Raw genomic sequence first — 25,758 nt, 5'->3', positions numbered from 1 at the left:
TTGTCCTTATTAGTTACAGTTAAAATACGCTTATCTAATTTTTTCTATTATTAAAAAAATAAATAGCAAAAATAAATATTTTAATCTCAGTTTTGGGTTACTTTAATGGAGGTTTACAAGTTATATTCCAAAAAAGGAGAAAGGCATTAGGCCATCTGCCACAGTATCTTATCAAAGTCATCGCATGTGAAAAATTGTCTCCTCTAGATTAACACACACTCTCTCTTTTTCTGTTTTGGCTGTTTCAGGAAATATGGTGAGCAAAGAGGACACCAAATGCGTTGTTCTCTCAAATTCAGATGAATCGGATTCAGAAACAGTTCCCTCACACAGCATTGACGCACAGTCCGGCTCCGAATCTGGCAAACAGCAGGTGAAAAAAAGAAACAAGGCTTTACAAGTGCGTTTTAAGGATATCTGCGAAGCTCAGAAAGAGCATCGTGCCAGACGCTCCAGGTCCATTTCCTGTAAAGTTACCCACAGAAAGTACATGACAATGCCTGCCCGGCGATCTATTCCTAACGTGACCAAGAGTACTGGTGTCCAGACTTCACCAGATCTTACAAAACGGTACAAGACTTTCCCATTTGAAAGGAAAAAAGGACACACCTTTAAACATGCTGCTTTGGTGGAAGAGTACAGAGGACAAAACAATGGATTTTTGAGTGACATAAAAGCAGTAGGAGATGATGGACAACCTACTGGGGAGTCATCTAAGTACAAGGGTAAGATTGTGGGGCAGACAAAAGCACTGCTTCACCACACTGATGACAGCAGTGATACAGAGGATTTGCTTTCCAGTGCCAACTGTGTGGATGGACCCTCACATTTCTCAGAAGAGGGTCATCCTACCAGCTCTCCTTCCAAAAGTGAACCAGAATACAAGGTTTGTGGGACAAGGACCAAACACAAAGGATTACCCAAAGAAGACATGGATGCCGGCACTTCCTCAAAGCGCCAGCTAGCTGACTCAGAGTTTTCGCAGGACAAGCCAAAGGGCACAGGCCCTGTTGCATGGAACTCTTTGACACAGGTGGAGTCTTTAGGAAGCCCCTCTGTGAGCTGTAAACGGAAAAAGGATACACAGCTAAATGAGCAGCAGTCTCAGACACTTCCCCATAGTGCCAAATGTTCTTTAAAGTCGCAAGGGCAGTGTCGGACAAGGCATGTGTCAGCCTCCTCTAAACTCCAGCGAACACATGGGGGTGACGAGGGCTTTCCTCTAGGAGCCACGGGCATCGGGAGCAGCCAGCAGATAATAACCTTATCTGGAGACAAGGATATCAAAGCACAGCTGCAGGCCATGGAGAGTCTCATCAGTTCAAGCCAGGAGACCATCAAGGTCCTTCTTGGAGTTATTCAGGAGCTGGAGAAAGGTGAAGCTCAGAGAGAGGGGTGAGTAGAGTAATGTTTACAGTGAAAATGTTTGTGAAATGTTTGTGAAAGCTCCACATGAAACCTATATAGTATATCATCAAGTATATCATCCTTATACTGCCTTCTGTTTGGATGTCAGTCACTATCTGATGTGTAGCCAAGTGCACAGCCATTGAGGTTACAGTGTTCCACACATAATTTTTTGACTATCAACACTATGCCACCCAAGATCTTGGTGAATCACATTTTGCAATAGCTATCAGTGTGAATGCACATTTTCTTCAAAAATATGGATGTGACTAAGAGGTTTCTAGAACAATATATCTCTGAATATTTTAAAAGTAAAAAACGAGAGGAAAACAATATCTGGTGTGTTTTTAAGAAATGTGAACGGTGTTATTGGGAAGCATGAACTACTCTTAGGTGTGGTAACACTTGACTTTTGGCATTAAACAGAAAGTTCAACTGTAGTTGATGGGAATGCCATTAGTCCTTCAGTCACTTTCACAGCAGCACAGTTGTAAAAACCTGTGCTCTATCACAACACAAAGCAAATTGTATTTAAGTTTCATCCACATCCAGTGGTGAACAAGGCACCCTGGTGTGACTCTGAGGAGCTTGGTTTTAAAGGCCCAATTAGTACAGCCTCATAACACGTTGCCTTTCATCTTCACAAAACTGTGCCTGCTGTAGTGATTTCACTGTGCTGTGCTCCAGCATTGTGCTCGAGTGTTATTAGAGAAGTGCAGTTACGGGACACAAAACTATTATCCTTATTTTGTGTTGTTTGTGTCAGTTATGCTTCCTTGAACCAAAAAGCAACTTAAAGTTTCCCCCTTTTTTAACCAGCATATATAATGTCCAACACAATGTCTGCTCTTTATTAAACCTGTACTGTATGTCATTTGTGGTTTTAGCAAGGTGTTAGAATAATCTACTCACTTTTTATTTACTTTTCAGCAAAAGTAAAGTGTTTTTGAGAAGCGACTTCACGGTTTACTCTGGAAATAACATTATGGCAAAAAAAAAATTATTATTTTTTTTTTTTGGAGGGGATTTTACTTTCTCTGGGTCATCTGTTCCATGAGACAATCCCAAACATAAACCAAAAATATGCAAAAGTACAGTAGGAGCTTTGATTGATGCATTTCCCCGTGATCTGTTTCACATCTTCTTAATTTTCATGATATCACAGTTTATTCTGGATACTTTTCAATGACAGCCTATGAAGAGGAAGTCCCATCAATGCCACATGTTTCACTTCTCTTATGGTTTTCCAGACCTTAACCTCAGTGACATGTGATGCTTATTGTTAAACACTTATGAATGTGCTAAAAAAAAAAAACACAAAAAAACCCCATATTAACAGTCAGAATATATAGCTCAGTATTTTTCTCTTATATTAATCTAACTGTTATAATATTTGTCTACTGGCTTCATACAGTTCCAAAAGTCACTTCCCCAGCCTTGTTCAGGAAACACTTTCATTTCTCCACACAAAGATGTGTGTAGAACACAGAATAACACTGTATATAAAAAGTGGCATTTGAAACATGGTGGCTTGACCTAGTGAAGCTTCTGTTCGCATGTTATGCATTTCTCAGGCAGGCAGAGCAGCAGGCACGTAGGCAGGGGGGTGTAGTGAAACTAGAATGATGAGGCCAGGACATATCCCAGGACAGCTGACGTGGGCAAACAACACAGCAGTGAATCTGTGCCAACAAGCAGTCGGCTTAAAGAAAGACTTTCAAAGGTGCCGGGTTTTTTTGTTTTTTTTGGTTGTTTTTGTTTTTTCCATGAAAAATCTATGAAGATCTTTTCTGTGTCACTGTGGTTTAATACAGAATCACAACAGTGAAGCGTGAACATTAGACACTGAATACAAAAAGGGGTGTTGTGCTGAGCACATGCACTGATTGTAAATTTAGGTTAATACACTTTTATTATTAAAGCAACTCTTTTTAATGATATGGGAGTACATGAAAACCTAGGCAGCAGTGTAGCACTAGAGTAGATCTTTTTTCTGTGTAGTCAGTTACTGCCCTTGCTCACAGCTGTTCAAAGAGACTTTACTTGAGAACAGGGCAGGATGGATGAACTCAGTGACCTTGAGCTTCCATCAGCATTTTCGATCCATGAAGAAGCCCTTCTGTCTCCTCCGATGAGGTCACCTTTCATGTCACGGTGAACATTTGAGGTGCAGCTCTTCCCCGGTACAAAGGGCTAGCGTGACAGCAAGCAATTACATGTGTGGCTCGAAAACAAAATATCCTATCATTCCCATCCCACGCGGTCCAACAGTCTATTCAGCGACATATTGCCAATAACAAAAAGCCCACCTGCATGCTCATCTAAACTCAAATGATGAAACAGAAACTAATGAAAGTCAGAGAACGCCACACTAACAAAAGTCATTGGATATTTAGTGTGTCCTCTTTAGCATGTGCACATTTTGTATGAGCCTTATGTGCCACCTGGCTTGCAGCTGGTGTTTGCAGAGGGCTTCCAACATAAAAACAACAGACAACACAGCCTGGGGGCAATACACCTCAGCCACAAACGGAGCAGATACAGTGCTGTTTATTGCATTTTGAAAAAGTGTGTCTGTAACAAGTTGACCTTTATGGGAAAGATGTACTGTGTGCTGTAGCACATAATGTAAAGATATCGATTTTTTTTATTACACAAGAGCTGCATTTAGTTGTTTCCTCCTATTGCCTATAGACAATTCAAAGTATGTCATGGCAAAGCAAGGTAATCCTATTATGTTAAATCAGCAAGTCTACACGCTTGATTACGTAGCCAAATCTGAGAGAACTGCAGGATCAAAATCCCCGCTGCATTTTCAACTGTTAGCAAAGAGCAACCCTGAGTGAAAACAAACCTGAGCAAATCTGTGTGATAGCCGATGCCCACAGGTGTTGAAATATGAAGGCGAAGCCTGTCACTGGAGCTCACGTATATCTTTCCATCTCTCCCTTCACAGGCTCTCCTACCGAACAGGACAAGACACAGCAAATTGTGACACTTGTCGAAACAGCGCCTGCATCATTTACAGGTGGGCTTCTTGCACTGTCTGTACAACGCATTGAATCAATTTGAAAGGGGTCCTTACGAGACTCATCTGGCGCAGTCATGCATTAGTGTCCAGAAAATGCAAAATCAAATATACTGTATGCACAACATTGCATCTAGAGTGGTTTGACTGAGGCAGAAAATCTGAAGAGTACTGAAAATGTTAAAGTCAAATCTTTTATGTGTGACATTAAATGGAATTCAGAAGAGAGGAATCATAAAATACACATCAAGGTCACGGAAGAAGTACAGATGTAATACCGCTGACAGTGCTGTGTATTGGGTGTTACTGTCACGGCTGCCGAGGCGAGCCGTGTGGAATAAATGAGGATCCAAGCGCAGGCAGTCGTAGAGGAGTGAAGGTGATTTATTGAACACAAAAGAATGTGGACAAACAGCAAACGGGGCTCGAACTAAACTAAACTGGGAAACAACTAAACTACAGAGCACAAACCTGAATGAAAACGAGCAGAGGAGGATGACGATGAACAGCAGAGAGAAGACACGGTGGATACACAGACTGACACTGAGTAATACAGACGAACCGGCAACAGGCAGGAGAACACACAGGGCTTAAATGCACACACCAGTAATCAGGGGATGAGAGACAAGAGGGCAACACAGCTGGGAGGAATCTGGGCTGACGGGACAGGGGAAACGTAAACTGATCACACTCACATACGACACGGACCTTCACAATAAGACAGGAAACTCAGATACATGGAACCAGACAAGACATTGAACTAAACAGACAGATTCACAAACAGATGGGGAGACACCATAGACAGACAGGTACAGACACAGACTTAGAGGCAGATCGAAAATAACACAGAACTTAAACAATCATCATCTAGAAAATGATAAACTAAAAGCGCTGGGTCACCGACCCAGGACCATGACAGTACCCCCCCCTCAAGGGCTGGCACCAGACAGCCCAGCAGAAACGAAAAAACGGACCAAAACAAAACAGAAAACAACCCGACCAGGGCGGGCGGAGGGGGCCCAGGACGGAGGGACAGAGTCCAAAAAGGCCCAGATGGTCAAGTTCAGGAGGCCGACCATGCGAATGGCAACGGGGCAGGTCCGGATGCCAACCGTGCGGACGGCAACGGCGGCGTGGAAACAAGTCCGGGGGCCGACCGTGCGGGCGGCAACGGCGGCGTGGAAACAAGTCCGGGGGCCGACCGTGCGGGCGGCAACGGCGGCGTGGAAACAAGTCCGGGGGCCGACCGTGCGGAAGGCAGTGGCGGCGTCCAGGAGGGCGTCCACGGTGGCGGAGATGCCCAACAAGCGGCCTGGCAGATGACCGACGATGTGGAGGTGGTAGTAGGGGACCTGAAGGCTGCGTGGCCCCTGCAGCCCCAGGCGAGGCGGAAGCTGAGGCCGGACCAGGCGAGGCGGATGAAGACGAGGAAGCTGAGGCCGGACCAGGCGAGGCGGATGAAGACGAGGATGCTGGAGCCGGACCAGGCGAGGCGGATGAAGACGAGGATGCTGGAGCCGGACCAGGCGGCGGTGATGAGACTGCAGGCGGTGATGAGACTGCAGGCGGTGATGAGACTGCAGCTGATGGCTGGACGGGCTCCTCGGGCCCCCCGGCTGACGAGGCAGGACGCTGGACGGGCTCCTCGGGCCCCCCAGCAAAAACAGTCACAGAACCAGTGGGCACTGGAGCCCCTGGCACACACGCAACAGAACCAGCAGGCACACGGGCCTCTGGCAGGAACGCAACAGAACCAGCAGGCGCACGGGCCTCTGGCAGGAACGCAACAGAACCAGCAGGCGCACGGGCCTCTGGCAGGGACAGAACAGAACCAGCAGGCGCACGGGCCTCTGGCAAACACATAGCGGCCTGCAGCTGCGCAGAGCATTGACCCTGCTCAGGCAGCGACAGCCGGGTGCAGTCCTCAGCTGGCTTCTTAAACTCCAGGGGTCCAGAGTCTGATGGGGGCTGAAACCCAGCCTCTGGGGAGGCCCTGGAGTGCATCTCAGTCTCAGAACTGGCCAGCCTTTGAGGAATGTTGACATCATCATTAGGTTTGACGCTCTGCTTAGAACAAACGGATGAAACCCAGTTCCTTTTAGATTGATTTGACTGGGCTTGTTGTACCGGAGTAGCAAGTGACACAGGGTGCAGGGCTAGTGGCTGCTGAACAGGAGGCTGAACTGAGGGTGACTGAAACAATGGTTGGGATGATGGCGGTGGTGGAATTGGAGACTGAGCTTGAGGCCGGGCGGCTAACTGAGCTTGAGGCCGGGCGGCTAACTGAGCTTGAGGCCGGGCGGCTAACTGAGCTTGAGGCCGGGTGGCTAACTGAGCTTGAGGCCGGGCGGCTAACTGAGCATCCGGTTGCAGTTCAAAAGAATAAACAGTCCTGGTATGATCAGAGCTGGTGTTAATTGTCTCTGGGATATATGCCACAGTTTTAGCAGACCCTGGGTTAGCTGACATGGGTTTAACAGGTTCAGAAGAACAGCCCTTTGCTTTCACTGAAGTCTTAAAAATGCCAACCTGGGAGAGATCGGTTATCAGGTAGGTAGGTAAGCTTTGTGAATTAGCTCCCACTGACACACCTCGAACAACCCCAGAAGAAAAAGTCTTACAGTTCAGATTGGAGCCGTTATCCTTTTTACTCACCACAGTCGGCCGCTCTGATATCCTGGGGTCCGACTGTGGCGAGGGGCGTCGACGGCGTGAGTGCCGTTTCCCATTTGAAGGCTGGACCGACGGGCCGGGCAGGACACTCTCCGTCGGGTCGGGGAGTGAAGCATGAGTTGCAGAGTGGGTGGTAGCAGGGGGGAGAAGATGAAGCTCGTTCAGAACGAAATTCTGTGTGAGCGGGTGAAGTGAGCTGAGCAACCAGGGGAGACCAGAAACTAAGCGCTGTAGCCGAACAGCTATGCCTTGGCGGAATTCTCTCCCCTCATGCTCGAGCCATAAGTTAATTAATCTGTCCACCGAGTAAATAATGTCCTCCCGGAGCTCCTCGGGCGGGTTGACTGCTGCTGGGTCCATAGTGGCCGGTTCGTACTGTCACGGCTGCCGAGGCGAGCCGTGTGGAATAAATGAGGATCCAAGCGCAGGCAGTCGTAGAGGAGTGAAGGTGATTTATTGAACACAAAAGAATGTGATGCTTCAAGATGGCGCCGAGTATGGCAGCCTCGTCGCGAGCTCCCCCAAGCAACGGCTTTCTTCTGTGTTTAATTTTACTTTTCCTTTATTTTTTCACGAGCAGCACTTGTCTCCTTGTGTACGACCGACAAACCTTACTGGACATAAAAGACGGTCTTTCTTATAACTTTCCGGAGTTCAAGTTTTGCAACACGGACGCTCCGTTTGCAGACCCCCCATTCATCTCACCTGAGACGCCTTTGTTCTCTGGCCCTGGAGGCCGCAAACGCCGACGCAGAGGGAGAAGATCTGGCGTTCTGGTTCGACTGAGACGGCGCACTTACAGACCACCGTTACCCAGTTTATTACTGGCTAATATGCAGTCTCTGGAGAACAAGCTGTGCGAGCTTCGGGCACGGATCTCATTCCAGCGAGAGATGCGGGACTGCTGCGTGATCTGCCTCACAGAAACCTGGCTATCGGACAAAGTACCGGACTCCGCAATACAACTGCCGGGGTTCTCTGTGCACCGCGCGGACAGGTCACAGGATCTTACTGGGAAAAGCAGAGGCGGTGGTGTGTGTTTCATGATCAACAACAGCTGGTGTGATTATGCGAACGTGCACCCGGTCAAATCCTTCTGCTCACCGGACCTGGAGTACCTGATGATTAAGTGCCGGCCATTCTGGCTACCGAGGGAATTTACAGCAGTGATTATTACGGCTGTTTACATTCCCCCACAAGCCGACACTGACCGTGCACTCAGGGAACTGTACAGCGCGATCAGCAGCGAGGAAACCGCACACCCAGAGGCAGCGTTTATCACAGCCGGAGACTTTAATAAGGGAAACCTGAAGAAAGTCTCACCAAAACTCCATCAACACATCCTTTTCAACACACGTGGAAACCGGCAACTCGACCACTGTTACACCTCTTTCCGGGATGCGTACAAAGCCCTCCCCCGCGCCCCATTCGGCCAATCAGATCACTGCTCCATCCTGCTCCTGCCCGCCTACAGGCAGAAGCTGAAACAGGAAGCTCCAACCCGGAGGGCGGTGCACTGTTGGACGGACCAATCAGAGTCTGCACTGCGGGACTGTTTTGATCACGCGGACTGGGAAATGTTTCACGTGGCCGCCAGAGACATTGATGAATACACAGACTCAGTCTGTGGATTTATCAGGAAATGCGTGGAAGATGTCGTCCCATCCAGAACAGTCAAATCCTTCCCAAATCAAAAACCCTGGATTAACGGAGATGTTCGCGCGGCACGGAACACCGCCTTTGCCTCCGCGAACACATCGGACTACAAACACGCACATTACCAACTCCGGAAGACGATCAAAGCAGCCAAACGTGAGTACAGGGACAGGGTGGAACAACAGTTTGACAACCCTCGGAGTATGTGGCAGGGACTAAACACGATCACAGACTTTAGAGGGAAAACCAGCACACCGCAGACCACGGCCTCTCTGTGTGAGGATCTAAACGTATTCTACGCTAGATTCGACACAGCGAACACCATGAGACCAGGCAGTGTGCGCACCGCGGATGACGTCAGTGCGCACACTGTGTCTGAGGAGGATGTGCGGAGGTGCTTCAGGAAGGTGAACGCACGCAAAGCTACTGGTCCGGACGGGATTCCCGGCCGCGTCCTCAGGTCATGCGCGGCTCAGCTGGCTGGAGTGTTCACGCACATCTTCAACCTTTCCCTCTCTCTGTCTGTAGTCCCAGCCTGCTTCAAAATGGCCACTATCGTCCCTGTACCCAAATCCTCCACCATCTCCTCATTGAACGACTGGCGACCTGTAGCCCTGACCCCCATCGTAAGCAAATGCTTCGAGAAGCTGGTCAGGGACTTCATCTGCTCTGCACTACCCGACTCACTGGACCCTCTACAGTTTGCATACTGCCACAACAGGTCCACTGATGATGCCATAGCCCTGACACTACACACTGCCCTGTCACACCTGGAGAAGAGAGACACGTATGTGAGGATGCTGTTTGTAGATTACAGCTCAGCATTCAATACCATCGTTCCCTCGAAGCTGGACAGGAAACTGCAGGATCTAGGACTGAGCAGCTCCCTCTGCAGCTGGATCCTTAGCTTCCTGTCTGACAGACGCCAGGTGGTCAGACTGGGCAGCATCACCTCATCCCCCATCACACTGAACACTGGTGCTCCACAGGGGTGTGTACTGAGCCCTCTCCTGTACTCACTCTACACCTACGACTGCACAGCCACTAACAGCTCCAACATCATTGTGAAGTTTGCGGACGACACTACAGTGGTGGGTCTTATCACCAACGGTGATGAGACGGCCTACAGGGAGGAGGTCAGCGCCCTGACCCACTGGTGTCAAGACAACCATCTCACCCTCAACGTCGCAAAGACAAAGGAGTTGATAGTGGACTTCCGGAGGTGCAGAGAAGTACACACCCCCATCACCATCAGCGGCGCTGCTGTGGAGAGAGTGAGCAGCTTCCGGTTCCTTGGTGTACATCTGGCTGAGGATCTTACGTGGTCAGTACACACAAACAAAACAGTGAAGAAGGCCCAGCAGCGCCTCTTCTTTCTCAGGAGACTGAAAAGATTCGGCATGAGCCCCCGCATCCTCAGGACCTTCTATCGCTGTGCCATTGAGAGCATCCTCACTGGATGCATCACCACCTGGTATGGCAACAGCACCGCCTACAACTGCAAAGCTCTCCAGCGAGTAGTGCGGTGCTCTGAACGGATAATTGGAGGTGAGCTTCCCTCCCTCCAAGACATCTACAGGAAGCGGTGCCTGAGGAAAGCGGGGAGGATCATCAAGGACTCCAGTCACCCCAGCCATAAACTGTTCAGACTGCTTCCATCAGGAAGGAGGTTCTGCAGCATCCGGTCCCGTACCAGCAGACTGAGAGACAGCTTTTTCCATCAGGCCATCAGACTGCTGAACACGTCATAGACACCTCAGCTTCACTACTGGAACTTCAACATTATGCACTCCACACTGTATATAAATGCCACTTGTTTTGCACATATTCAACTCTGTATATTTTATATATTTTATTATTATTATTATTATTATTATTTTATTTTATTTTTTTACTATTTAATTTGTAAAAATGTGTATACACACACACACACACACACACACACACACACACACACACACACACACGTAGGAAAATATTTAGTATACACATCCAGAAATGCATACACTATTATATATTGTACATATATTTATTAGTTTCAGGTTGGCCATTCTTGTATTTTGCTCGTTTGTGTTGTTGTGTTTGCACATCTCTGTTGCTTGTGGGGCTCGCACACAAGAATTTCACTCACATGTGCTGTGCCAGTGTGCCTGCACATGTGATGTGACAATAAAAAGTGATTTGATTTGATTTGATTTGATTTGAAACAGCAAACGGGGCTCGAACTAAACTAAACTGGGAAACAACTAAACTACAGAGCACAAACCTGAATGAAAACGAGCAGAGGAGGATGACGATGAACAGCAGGGAGAAGACACGGTGGATACACAGACTGACACTGAGTAATACAGACGAACCGGCAACAGGCAGGAGAACACACAGGGCTTAAATGCACACACCAGTAATCAGGGGATGAGAGACAAGAGGGCAACACAGCTGGGAGGAATCTGGGCTGACGGGACAGGGGAAACGTAAACTGATCACACTCACATACGACACGGACCTTCACAATAAGACAGGAAACTCAGATACATGGAACCAGACAAGACATTGAACTAAACAGACAGATTCACAAACAGATGGGGAGACACCATAGACAGACAGGTACAGACGCAGACTTAGAGGCAGATCGAAAATAACACAGAACTTAAACAATCATCATCTAGAAAATGATAAACTAAAAGCGCTGGGTCACCGACCCAGGACCATGACAGTTGCTTTGTTTTACAATACAGTGGATGATGGCTCCAATATTATTTGCAGAGGTTTCTGGGAAATATACGAGTTGGTATGACAGAATGAGTAACAATACACAACAGTGGGAAGTGAGTTGTATATAAAGTAGGAAATACTGTGATCCCATCACAGAGTATGTGAGGAGCTCAAATAAAACATACTTGGAAACTCCGAATGCTTTCTTCCGAGTCCAAAGTGTATGTATTCTCATACGTTCTAAGTGTAAAAAAAATGTCTCAGAAGCATGAGGAAAATCCACTCGTGTCATTTGTCACTTCTATCTAAAAGTGTCTACTGCTACAACTCGCTGTTACCTTGTTCTCCAAAATTGTGAAACATGAAAGTGTTTGGAAAATGCTCTTATCCCCAGAAAACACACTGACCTCTGAGACCTCCCAGTTTTTTCATATAGGCATGAGTCAAAGAAGCTTAAAAAACAAACAAACGAAAAAAACACCATCACATTTTTTGCAGATTTCAACTTTACCTTTTTTTAAAAAAAAATATATATATAAAAGTTTGTTGCCATATGGAAATGTTCCTTCCCACTTCTGCTTCATACTTCCCCTTTTGGACAATAGACTCTATACATAAGATAATGTTGGTAGCCCATTTATACTCCACTGATCTTCTGAATTATTTTGAATATGTTCCTGATATTTACAACACCAGGAATATTTGAAAGTGATTTGGACAAAGAATTAACACTGCCTTGGACCGGATTTTCTCTTTGTGTAACATTTCCTGCAAAATCATACCAACTCTGCTTATTTGAAGAGTGCATTGTGTCAAGTTGGCCCGGACTGTGGTGACAGGACCTAAAAACAGGAACTTAGTTACATGTAGGCTACTAGAGGAAGAAAAATAACAAACAACAACAAAAAGGCCCTTTAAAAAAAACACATTAGTTCTGGACTGGCATTCAACAGTGTCACATTCACATCACCAGTTTGCATATGCTTAACATTTGATAAAAACACAAGATATTGCTTGTGCAATTGCAGATTCATATTTCATTCAAATTATCATATCTAACATTTTGCAAAAGTCCAGAGTCACCCCTCATATCTATACAGTGGTCTTGAACAACACTTCTCCAGCCTTTCTAAAGAGGTTTTGAAGTTTTTCTTTGCTTTTTCGTTCATTTTCAGTCTATGTCTTGTACTTAAGAAGAATATATTTTTGCCTGACCTGTGAATCATTCAAACATAAAAAAGGCACCTAACTCTAGGGACATAACAGACAACCCTATTTTACATTTTTATCTTTAGGCACTTTATTGGTAGCAGCCTGTCACAAAAACGCACAGCTTGCTCCCATATCTTAAGTTTAATGTATAAAAAATGTCAAAAGACACAGTTTGACAGGCATAAAAGGGAAACAGCGATAAAAGGCTAGGGAGCGCCAAATTACACAAGGTCTTACGACAGGTCTTACAGAAGTATAAAAATTATGAACACAAAAAAGTTCTGTCAGAAATTTCACCCCCCACGCAACAGCATCTGGAAAACACCTGATTGGCATCGATTTCAGTTTTCACCAAGACAAGGATCCTAAACACCCTGCCAATACAATTAAAGCATACCTGGGTAGAAAAACACATACTGGTACAGTATCAGTCATGGACTGGCTTCAACTTTATTGAAGCAGTAAGAGTATCTTGATAGAGAACAGAATAAAATGTCATTCAAATCCAAAAGAACTTCAAGAAGAAAATTGAGTTCAACCCCATTTCTCAGCAGATTATTAGACTTTAATTTCATTCGCACGTATGGTAAATTGATAGGTGTCAGCAGTTAGAATTTTAAGGCTATCTTTATTACATCTGACCTGAAGGGAGCCTTCAGTCTCATTTATTGATCCTGGAAGGGATTGTGCATGCCAGGCTAAGTTTTTGCAGTTTTTAAACAGATGGTCTTCAGGGAAGGACACACACTACTCATCCATGCATTTGTATAGCACCTAAAGAAATCAAATTAAACAAGACCCAACTGGCTGGTAAGAGAAGAACTGTTGTCTTCCCCCAAACACTTCACTGCCCTCTTCCTCTTTCCACTCAAATTCAGACCCCTCTCTTAGTCTAAAGCACTTCACTGAGCTAGAAAATGGAAGAGGAAAAAAGAACTGAGTCATCTTTCTTCAAAGAGAGGAGTAAACAACCTCAGAAAAAAAATCAGTAAATATGAGAAACCCTGGAAAATGTGGATCATTTTGTAATTTAAAAACAGTTTTATTAGGCTAATAAGTAGGAAGATTTTGTCTCATACTGATCTAGTAGAAATACAGGCAGCTGATTGTCTTGTAAACCCCGCCAAGCCCTGGAGCTCTCTCTTGCTTCATGTTTTCTTTCTATGATTCTCCTTCTTTGGGAAGGCTCTTCTTAGTTATTCTAGGAAATACTTTCCGGAAATCTGCAGAAAATCTAGGTGCCAAGGAAAACACAAGTGCTATCCTCCTATTGTTTCGGTTTTTAAATTAAGCTTGAATTTTGTGTGCTGCGGCTGACAGGATTACATAGAATGAATAAGGCTTGTATTACTCTATAGCCACTACACTATGCAGTCATTATTTAGTTCAAGTAAAATGAAAAACCAGTTTACTGTCAGATTAAATTAGTTAGTTATTGGTGATCTTTAATAACAATTTAAATTTCTGAAGTTTATATCTCCTTTTATCACTAAATGAATGCCAAAGTCACTATTTCCCTCAAACGATGTTTGTATTTGTTCTTTGTGTTTTAGCACTTTGCAATACTGGCATATTCACAATACTAGCAATACTAACATTGCTGACAAAGTAACATATAATCAAATAATATAAGTAATATATACCTTCACCCTCCAGTTACAGTTCCATAATCTTTAAATTTTAGTGAGACAACTTATATTTAAAATTAAGTAGCGAAAACAGAGTTTGGCATCTAAGCTCATCTCTATCTCTCCCTCTATTCAGACACATTCAGACTAGGGAGTTATAAGCAAACATCCCCTGGAGCCTACAGATAGATATTCGGGTGGTGGAGGGGTTGAAATAGCAGATGGTGGGATAGGTTGAGGCATATAAGTCTGTGCGAAGAGAAATGAAGCTGAAGTTGTCTAAGCTAGTCCATAGACTTCACCCCATAAATCCTACATGGAACGTACGGGAAAAACAATAAATGCTAAATAATTGAACATCCTCTGGTTTTAAGAGGTTTACAGAGAGTAGTATAGATCTGTCATTTCTATTATTCTATTAATAGATCATTACTACAAGTCTATAAATGTAAAGATGTATATGAATTTTGCAATATTATGATGAAGAACGCATCATGGACTCATTCAAGATGTGAACTGAGACAAAGACAGATTTGTAAACATATATCATCTTTTGTTCATCCTTCTAGGTACATACACTAACCAGACACTTTATTAGTTACACTTCTAGTATCAGGTTTGACCTGCTTTTGCTTTCAGAGCTCCCTTTATTCTTTTGGGATAGATTCAACAATTTGCTAAAAACACAGTCAGAGATTTTGGCCCATGTTGACATGAAAGCATCACACAGATGCTGCAGATATGTCAGCTGCACATGCATGAAGTGAATCTCCTGTTCAACCGCATCCCAAATGTGTTCTTTTGGACAAAGATGTGATGTCTGTGGAGGCCATCACAGTGAACTCATCGTCATGTTCAAGAAATCAGTTTCAGATGATATGAGCTTTTTGATAGGATGAGTTATCCTCCTGGAAGCAGCCATCAGAAGATGATATACTGTTGTCATAAAGGGATGGACATGGTCAGCGAGGCAGGCAGTGGCATTTAAACGATGCTTGCAGGTAATAAGTGGCCCAAAGTGTGCCAAGAAAATATAAAAAAAAAACGATTACACCAAAAGCGCAAGTCTAAAAAAATAGATATTAGGCAGGGTTGATCCCTGTTTTCATGTTGTTTATGCAAGACTCTGATCACATCATCCAAATGTCAGAGCAGAAATCAAGACTCATCAGACTAGGAAATGTTTTTTTATCCCTCTTACCAAGTTTAGGTGATCTTGTGAAATTGTAGCCTCAGTTTCTTCTTTTACACTGACCGAAATGGCACCACTATGGTCTGCTGCTATTGTACCCTATCAAAGTTCAATGTGACAAATTCAGTGATGCATTCAGAGGTGTTTTGCTGAAAACTTGGAACAAGCTGTTACTGTTGCCTTCCTATCAGCTTAAATTATTTGGGTTTCTCACTAGACAAACTAGTTTTTCTTTTTTAGACCATTCTCTGTAAACATCGAAGATGAAATGTCCCAGTAGATTAGCAGTTTCTCAAATACTCAGACCAGCCATTCAGGTACCAAGAACTGTGGCATGTTCAAAGTCACGTAAATCACCTTTCTTCCTGATTCTGATGCTCGGTTTGAATTTAAGCAGGCTGTCTTGATCGTGTCTACTTGCCTAATTGCATTGAGTTGCTGCCAAGTGAGGGCTTGTTATTATGATTATTATTCTGGCTTCACTTTTTATCATTAGCACCCAGCTGAACAGATGTGAGTGTATGTATGGTATTACAGGTGATCTCTTGCGGTAAAGCCTTTATACTGCAGTTTGTATGTCGATTTGTTTCTTTATCGACTAGACAGGCCTTTTCATTCATTTTAACTACAGACTAGTCTCCCAGGCTAGTCCAGGAATCTTCAAGCTGCGCAGTGGAGGGATCTCCTGTGACTGACACATAAAGACACATGGTCAGGCAGTGATTTAGGAAGAACTTGATTTGCTTTTGCATTGCATTTTGATTGGCAGAGCAGCAGCATTTTAAATATCGCTTGATCATGCTCATTTAATTGTGGGAAGCTAAAATCGTGATCAAGATTAAAATTTGGTCCATTATGCAGCCCGAGTATCTAAGTGTGAAGCAGGAAGGCCTCTGCATAGAAGAGCAATTTGAACTGTAGAGCATAATTTCTCTTTTTTAGTTCACTGATGGTATCTCGATAAGACAAAGTTGTGGCATTTCTATATGTCAGCGAAGCAACTTGGCTTAATTAACAAACTCTAAGAAAAATTAAATGGCAAAAACATTGTCTTCAGCCTATTGTCAGTAAACCAAAGCAAGCAGTATATGGTAATAAAGCTGCAATGATGATGCACTCTGCAGAGTGACGGTAAAACGGAAGATTATCATTTCATCTGTGCACTATATCATTACATTTAGTTTGTTTGTTGTTGTTTTTTGGTTAATCTAACTTGGTTAGTTCTGGTGCAGAACTATAGTTTGAAGGCAGGTATTGGGGAACTATGTCATTCTGCAATAGTATTTATTGTTAACCAGGAAAGCTCAAATTTTCAAAGACAGTATTGTTTTCTTTATCCCTTTATTCTTTACCTTCAAGTGTATTTTGCCTTGTCTCCTCAAACTACCTCATTATTCAAACGGCTGAATGATCCCATCACAGCATCCCTGTTTTTTAATCTGCTGAGTTAATCTGCTGCTAAAACAACTCCAATCACGATGCCGGACAAACTACTCTATGTGACACTTTGATAAGAAAGGCTTGGGTACAGTGAGGAAAATTAAAACCAGGCAAGAACAGCAAGTTGGGACCAATTACCCCTCAAATTTAGACAACTAGTAACTGTGTGCTGGAAGTGAAACCTGGATTATCAGCCGCTGAAATGCTTGAGCTCAGAGTGCTCCAGCATATCCAACGCATCCAATAAATTCAACCACTCTAGTGGATGCTGAGATGAGGTAGTCAATCTGTGCATCTTATCTAGGCTTCAGCTCTCGCTCTCCCACTCTTTGTATAATGCCGCATCTTACTTATCACTGCAACAAAGATGGCATATGTATGTATGTATGTATGTATGTATGTACGTATATATATATATATATATATATATATATATATATGGCAAGTAAAGGCAAGTAAAGAAACGCTAGAGAGGCTATGTCTATAGACAAAACAATTACAGGGTTGTCTCTTTATTAAAATCAAACTACCATAATGTAGTACATTTCTTTGTAAGTGAGCAAACTTACAAATTAGGGCAGGATATCAACTAATTATTTCTTTCTGTGTGTGTATATCTATACGTGTGTGTTTGTCTGTTTTATAGCAATCGCACCGTTGGAAATTTGGAAAGCAGCATGTTTTGAACAGGTCCAAAATGGAGGACACTATGATAGCTTATTAGCTGTGTGGTATCGTAGCTTGGGCAGTACAGTGTTGCAGTGGTTAGCATGTTCCCTTATAGCAAGAAGGGCTTCAGTTTGAATCCACCAATCAGCTGGGGCCTGTGGACTTCCCTGTGTCTCTGTTCTCTTTGGGTATTCCGGCTTCCTCCCACAACTTTAGCAGCCTGTGAACGTGAGTGTGAATGGCTGTTAGCTCTGCACTACAGTAGCAACCTGTTTAGGGTGTACCCCGCCTTTCACTGGGATAGGTTCCAGCATTCCTGTGACCTTGAATTGGATAGAGGGAAGAAGATGAATGGATACCTAGCTACTAGCAGTTAGCAGGTTTGCTAGCTCAGATAGCCTTTTGTTGTCCTCTTTATTAACTCTTCATTCAAGGAAATACCACAGAGAATCAAAAACATGAAGCCTTTACACAACAAAAATAACTCAACTGTCATGGTCCTGAGAATTCTCAGGAAGTACAGTCTCTGTTGGGCCTTTTTCAGCAGCTCGGAGGTGTTCACACTCCAGGAAAGGTTCTCCTCTATATTGACTCCCAGGAAGCGGAAGCTTGCCACCCTTTCTACACAGTCCCCATTTATGAATAGTGGTTGGATCTCTGCCTTTTTCCTTCTGAAGTCTATTATGAGTTCTTTGGTTTTTGAAGTGTTGAGGAGGAGGTTATTGGCCTTACACCATGACGTCAGCTGCTCCACCTCGTCTCTGTACGTAGACTCGTCTCCCTTGGAAATGAGCCCCACCACTGTGGTGTCATCTGCAGGTCATACACAGGGTGATTCTGAACTGTTTTGCTCCAGCACCAGTACCTCCACTCAGGAGATGGAGGCTGAGATCAGGGTTAATGTGACACCGTTTTCTCCTGTCTCTGTGAACTCATCACTGGATAAGATTTTAGCCTCGAACAATGTTGTAACCACTCACTCTCAGCCTGAAGTGTCACCTGCTTCAGTTAATGGTTTACGTACCGTTTTGCCTGTATCTGTCTCTCCACTCAATATAGTCATCACTCTGACGCCACAGATCGCTGCGGGTGCAGGTTCCAACAAACACATCCATCCAACACACCACAGTCATGCTACCACGGTGACATTGGTTGGGTCCATACCTGTGTGTTTACTGTTTTTTCAGGAGTTAGCTCCTGATGATCTAAGCCTTGTTTTTGTGGATCGAGTGGCAATTCTTGTTTTCCGTATGGTTGAACCAGCTCCTCTGAGCCGCACACTACCATCGGTTAAGTCCAACCAGCTTATGTTGGCCTCTCCTAGGATTACTGAGACTGGGCCAGTAACCTGCGAGCCACCTTGGACTGATGCAGACTCTGGGAACCTAATGATTGCTGGCTCTGAACTGGTGGTCCCTACCACTGTTCACTTCACGGTTTTTCATGCCAAGATGTTAAGCCCTATAGACTGTTTTCTACCTGTTTTCTCTCTCTCTGGGTTTGTGCCTCAGCAGCCTGTGTTTCCTCAGCTCCTAGTCCAGCCAGGGGCCTACATAACTGTTTGTCCTGCATCTGCTGTTGGACTCCCAGGTGTGCCTATCCGGCACCCTGCGGCGACACCATCGCTTCACGTCACGTTAGCTGGAGGGTCCGAGGGGCCCGTCCAGCCACCCGTCTCCGCTGGAGGGTCCGAGGGGCCCGTTCAGCCACCCGTCTGCGCTGGGGGGTCCGAGGGGCCCGTTCAGCCTCCTGTCTCCGCTGAAGGGTCCGAGGGGCCCGTTCAGCCTCCTGTCTCCGCTGGAGGGTCCGAGGGGCCCGTTCAGCCTCATGCCTCGTCAGCTGGAGGGCCCGAGGAGCCCATCCAGCCTCCTGTCTCCGCTGGAGGGTCCGAGGGGCCCGTTCAGCCTCCTGTCTCCGCTGGAGGGTCCGAGGGGCCCGTTCAGCCTCCTGTCTCCGCTGGAGGGTCCGAGGGGCCCGTTCAGCCTCATGCCTCGTCAGCTGGAGGGCCCGAGGAGCCTGTCCAGCCGCCACCTGCGGCCGCCTCGTCGTCGCCTGGCCCTGCTTCAGCCTGTGCTTCGTCTGGTCCAGCTTCATCCGAGTCTTCGTCTGGTCCAGCCTCCGCCTGTGCTTCTGCTACGCCTGGTCCAGCCTGTGCTTCTGCTACGCCTGGTCCAGCCGGTGCTTCTGCTACGCCTGGTCCAGCCGGTGCTTCTGCTACGCCTGGTCCAGCCTCTGCTTCAGAGTCGCCTGGGCCAGCCTCTGCTTCAGCGTCGCCTGGGCCAGCCTCTGCTTCAGCGTCGCCTGGGCCAGCCTCCGCTTCAGCGTCGCCTGGTCCTGTGCCCTCCAAGCCTCGGCCGGTACGCCTGACACTTGGGAGCCGCCGCTGCCTTCCGCGCGGCCGGCCCCCTGAACTGCTCCGTCTCCTTCGTCGCCGCCGCTGCCTTCCGCGCGGTCGGCCCCCTGAACTGCTCCGTCGTCTCCTTCGCCGCCACCGCTGCCTTCCGCACGGCCAGCCTCCGGACCGGCTCTGTCACCTGTGCCACCCGCCTGGTCGGCCCCCCGACCGTGTGACCCGTGAACTCTTGTGCCTGTGGGCTCTGGGTCGGCCCCCTGAACTGTATTTGGACTGTGGTCATGTGCTCCTGTGTTTTCTGTTGTTTGTTTTGTTTCCCGTTCTGGTCCCTCCGTCCTGGTCCCCCGCCTCCCGCCCTGGGTGGGTTGTTTTCTGTTTTTGTTTTGTTTCTCGCGTTTGGGCTGTCGGGAGCCAGCCCTTTAGGGGGGGGTGATGTCATGGTCCTGGGCCATGTGGGCCCAGTATTCTCAGTTCCTTGTATTTTTGTATTTCGTTCCTTATTTAGGTCATGTTTCCTGAGTTGTCCTGTTATGTTGTTCCTTATTTGACTTCCCCTTGTGACTCTTATCCCCTGTGTGCCCCTCTATGTATCTGTGAGCCCTCATCTCCCCTCGTGTTTCATTTCCATGTTTCCCCAGCCCACTATGCCCGTGCTCTCTCTCTCCTCCTGTTTGCACCTCTGTGTACTTCCTGTTTTACTTTGACAGTCTCCCGTCAGTGTTGTTTACTCCTGCCATGTCTTGTTATGTTTATCTGTGTCAGCTGTGTTCCCATGTGTGGCCACTTCCCCTGATCATCCCTCTTGTGTATTTAGTCTCTGTGTTTCATGTAGTCTGTGTCGCGTCGTCTGTGTTTCCACCCTCTATGTTTCCATGCCCGGTCTATTGCATTCTTAGTCATAGCTTTACCTTAGTTGTTCCCAGTTTAGGTTTCTGTTTAGCCACGCTATCCCCGCTGTATTTGTATACCTTGTCATCAGCCACAATAAAAGGCTCGCTTTTGTTTAAAGTTCACTCCCGTCTGCTCACCTGTGTTCGCACCTGGGTCCACCATACACACCACCGCACGGTCTGTCACAGCGGACCGTGACATCAACTCAGAGATGCAGACAGCTTCAACGCTTTATATTTTCTTGCTATACTTACCTGCGTGTGTTCAAAGAGGATTTACAAGAGCATCAGTTGCAAATTATATGAGGCCTACCACTGAGTCAACCTAGACTACAGCAGGAAGCCCATATCAGAAAAAACATGCTCAGATCAAAGCATTAACAGCTTCTATTCCTGCCACCGCTGTGTTGACTAAGACCCAGCATTTGAAACAAAAGTATATAATGTAGTGTTTCCAATTTGGAACTAACAATGACTTTGAAGAACAGTTAAGTTCAGGAAAAAGCAACTGCAGTTCAATATGATGAGACGCAAGGAGCTAATTAGCACTTGTGTCCCATGCTGAGATAGCGGAGCTGTGATTGTTTTGTTGAACAATTGTCAAGATTGCCTGTTCTATGCTCATTAATTAGATTGTTTTTTTTTATTTTTCCATGCATCTTTGAAGCAGAAAACAGTGTAGCACAACAGCAGAGGCTTTTATTTCCGATATACATGACAGGGAGAGACTTTCTACATGTCATTTACTGTAGTAAACCTGTGGGAAGTTAGTTTCTGCTTCAACTGTTGCCTGTCAGCAGAGGAAATGACTGTCATTCTCTGGTGATTTATCTATGATGCCCCATCATGCAGTTCTGAGGATGTTACACTGCTGGGCCTGAACCGCTCATTTTGTCAAGTGGAGAGTTTGAACTGTGAATGGCCGAAGGGGAAATCATAGGAGGGGAAATGACTTTACATTGAAAGGTGCCAGCAGCAGAAAGAACAGAGAATAGAAGCAAGCAGGTGTACACTGCTGAATGAATAGACTTTGCTATGCTAAAAAGACATCTCACGGCTGCAGTATCCCTCCCAGGAGCAACAATCATTGAATGGTGCTCAGCACACCACGACCGCAGACAAACAAACTGCTCGCCACTGATCAGAGCAACAGCTACTCACACTGCATAGCTAAAGAGATGATTAATCTGCTTTGGTGAATGCCCTAGAAAAGTTTCCCTGTCTCCAGCCGCTTCAATCTGTTGTGTACAGAGATGATCTTAGATATAGGGCTTTTTGTTTGCTGAAGCACCTGCTCCCCAGTGCCATCCGCATCGTACGGCGCTGCCTCTGGCTTCCCATAGAGGCATTTGTCCACAGCGTGCAGTAATTGTAGTGATCTGCCAAGTGATTAATTGTTTAATAATTTCTGAGGCGATTCTGTGTTTCGCTGTTCTGCTCTGCTTTCTGTCAAGTCAACATTATTTAAACAGCACTTGTAAAAGTTTTTAACATAAAACAAAAGATACAAATAGAGATAACAGAGAGGAAACGAAGCAATGGATGATATAAATAAGAGATGCTCATCGCATACTGCTAGAAGCAGCAGTTTTAGAAAGATAGAGGATAGTCTTCCCTTTGTGAGGGACTCAGTATTTTGGAGACCTGCAATTGCTAGCTTTCGTTTCCAGTGGAAATAAGAAAAAGTGCAACTAAGAGAGCACATGCTTAAAAATATATTTTTGGTATTAATAATGATGTTAGATTTTAGAAACTCCTTATTGCTTGCTTTTCATTAAATTTAACATATTGATTCATTGGAAGTTCAGACCTGCCAAACTACTATCCAGACATCCATCCAGTTTCTCCCCCTGAAGGCTTTAATAGAGCACTGTTCATAACTGACACTTATCTTAAGGGTAAGGACAGTTCCCAGGATTCATTATGTCAATATGAGTAGAGCATATCCTTTAGGCAACTAATTACACTGCCCATCAAAGTGCTTACCAAATTGGGCCAGGCTTTGCACCTTACCGTCAGTTTCTCTGCATGCAGACAAGGAATGGACCTCATGTTTGACCTTGACTTGTCGGATGTCATCTCCTTTGGCAGCTCTAGTTCTCTCACCCAATAATCCTCTTTACTTTGACATGAATGAGCTTTGTAAGTCGTAGTATTCCCTGAGTCTTTTAAAAGCAGCGTGTTGAGCAATTTTAGCGATAAAAGAAAATGAGGATGAATAAAAAAAAGAAACTCCAAACCAAAAAGCAATTTAACATTCGATTACCAGGTAAGGGTTGCTGCAGAGTATCACTGTCGCAGGTACAGAGATTAATTATCTTTGATTTTAACTATGATGCCTTCAGAATTTATCGCATGCCCTAAGAATAAATACATGCCCTCTACAAATCAATAGCAATGAAGTGAAAGGAGATGGCGTATAATGGTGCATTTATCTCCTGCTTGAATACATGCAGTTAATCAGGGTCTGCTTGGCCTCTCAGTGGTTTCATTTGGATGGGATTAATCCCCACATTCCTCTCAGGCCTGAGAGATTTAATCAGAGAGAGGGTTGAACTATGGTGTCGGAACGAAATCAGACGATGACCGGCCTGGGATTACACTTGCGGATGTGAAAGTCTGATGTCAGGAGCAACCCACATTCCGTCTCTTTTTTTTTATTATTCCAATATAATCTATTCATTCCAATATAATCTAAAAGCCCTTTGACTGTATGCATTAAAAATGCAAAGATGAAGTAGAGGAACTCTATTACTCAGAGTCGTCTCAGAAATATGGATATGTGCCGCAACTAATATGTGCTGCCAGGGTGTCTGTCAGTGCATTTGAACCTCGGCCTCCCTCCCTGCCTCCATCTGGCCGTGGATTTTTATGGATTACTAACATAAAAAAATAAGTCAAAACCTGAGTCATAAATATTATAGCCACACAACTTACAGACCACTAACTTTTTAAATGGAACAGATGATTTTTTCCAGCATTACTTTAAGTGAAGAATTACAATAAATAAACTGAAATATTTCGTAATTCTACCTGATATTCTTGTGTTACAGTGTCGAGCTGGACTTTAAGCTGCAGGAGGACAAGCTACAGCCTCTGATGAAGAGACTTTGTCCCCTGGACAGCCAACAGTGCCCTGCTCTGCCTTACTCCAATGAAGTTTTCACATCTACTCCGAAACGCAAGTCGAAGACAGAATCCAAAAAGCATGCTCGATGGAAACTATGGTTCCTCTAAATAAAACCTGAAGCCTTTGGAAACGACCATTTTCTTGGGCACGTTAATACCCCTGTTATTCTCAAAATTGCTGAAGGAATATTCAGATGGGGTAATCAACACATGGGAATGGAAACCACGTGATTTAAGGTTCTGTGTTGAGATTCCACACCATGTCACCTGGGGACTTAAGACCAAAAAAATAAAAAATAAAAACATTTTAGATTCAGTCTTACCTTTTCTGGCATGTTTGCTGGACAGGATCGACACACATCTGCAAAAACTAGGTGAGCTTTGACATACATTTTTGCGCATATATTTTTAAAATCTGTGTAAAAATGGCCGTTATTCACGTACTGGCTCAATGCACCTCTCACTTTATATTGAAATCTCTTTGTTTCACCTTCCAATGAATGCAATGCACTTTGGTCTTTTCCCCTTAGAGTATATTGCTTGGCAACAAGAGGAGGAGCCATGTGGAGGGTCTTTTAATGGGTGAAGCTCTAATCTTTAAACGGACATCAGCCCCCCATCCCCCACTTCCTGAAAGCACAAACATTTGACTTTTGAGAGAAGCATGTGTAAAAGACTGAAACGCTATATGACTTTATGTCAGCGCTGTTCTTATAACCCCTACTATCCCCTCCTGTTCCTCCTTATCTGTTAGCATACTGTGTAATTTGTTTGTCTGACAGAACATCTCCTTGCCTTTGCTAATAACTCCTCCTTGTCCTTCCTCTTATTGTAACACCTTTATCTCTTTCTCTCTTTTGTAGCTTTTTATTAAGCTTATGGTGCAACTGACCATCTTTGCTTTAGTCATTCTGTCATTTTCTGTTCTTGGAGTGACACGAAATATTCAGAGTGTATACTTTGGAATATCTTCATCTTTATAGCAAAGTACTGTGAAATGGATTTTTAAAAATATGTATGTTTGGGCCGCTCCTCTTGAAGCAGGTACAATAGATAAAAAATACAGTATTCTGGGTTAGATTTTTTTAAACAGCATATATAATGTTTTGACTACTTGTATGGCAGAGTATTTTCTATGATAACACTGTTTGCTTTTTATTTTGAGTATTTCTTTATTGGCTTGTTTTGTTTAACAGTTCAGACAGAAAGTAAAAGCTATTTTGACATTTCTCTTGAGTCCAAGAGTTTGTCTTGGCTCTCAGTCACAGCAAAGATGTGAAATCTTGAAACAAATACATTTTAAGCCACTTGTCTCATGTCCAGTTAGCTACTTTAACAATCCAACTGTTGTTTTGTAACATTTATTTATCCTCATCAATTTAGTAAAATGGGAAAAAAAAAACTTTTGAACGCCAAACACATGTCCGCCAACCCACACAAACAACTGTGCACTGAACTTGCAGCAAGAGCAGAAGGGCTATATACAGTGCTAAAGAAGTAATGGTAGCAATCTTACAGCAGAAAAGACTTGTGTCCACCAGCTTTGGTCAACTAGGGGAAAAAAACAGAAATAAAACACCGATGATGTAGCAATGACACTAAACTTGCACGCTTTTATAAAGCAGGCATTTATTAAATTTCTCTAGTCACTTCATAACAGCAGCTGTCATGTAAATAATTGAATGGAATTGTACAAGAATTGTCAGGAAGACTCACACTGGCCTCCCATTGTTAGATTACACTGTAGATTACATTATTCAGGTCAACAA

The 25,758-nt window shown here is 44.7% G+C and overlaps 1 protein-coding gene across 1 annotated transcript; it reads left to right on the top strand.

Moving 5' to 3' along the window:
• The first annotated feature begins 253 nt into the window (after positions 1-253).
• insyn2ab (inhibitory synaptic factor 2Ab) lies at positions 254-24,369 on the top strand. The gene is made up of 3 exons (XM_085428585.1): positions 254-1,395; positions 4,364-4,435; positions 23,914-24,369. Exons 1-3 carry the CDS (start codon positions 254-256, stop codon positions 24,095-24,097), a joined length of 1,398 nt encoding a protein of 465 aa, XP_085284711.1. The 3' UTR covers positions 24,098-24,369.
• Positions 24,370-25,758: the final 1,389 nt, after the last annotated feature.

This window comes from Rhamphochromis longiceps, linkage group LG13 (genome assembly GCF_057381845.1).
Source record: "Rhamphochromis longiceps isolate RC_006_pf linkage group LG13, R_longiceps_female_GT1.1, whole genome shotgun sequence".
Lineage (NCBI taxonomy): Eukaryota > Metazoa > Chordata > Actinopteri > Cichliformes > Cichlidae > Rhamphochromis > Rhamphochromis longiceps.
The sequence above is the reverse complement of the archived record's forward strand: the minus strand, read 5'-3'. Positions and strand labels throughout refer to the sequence as shown.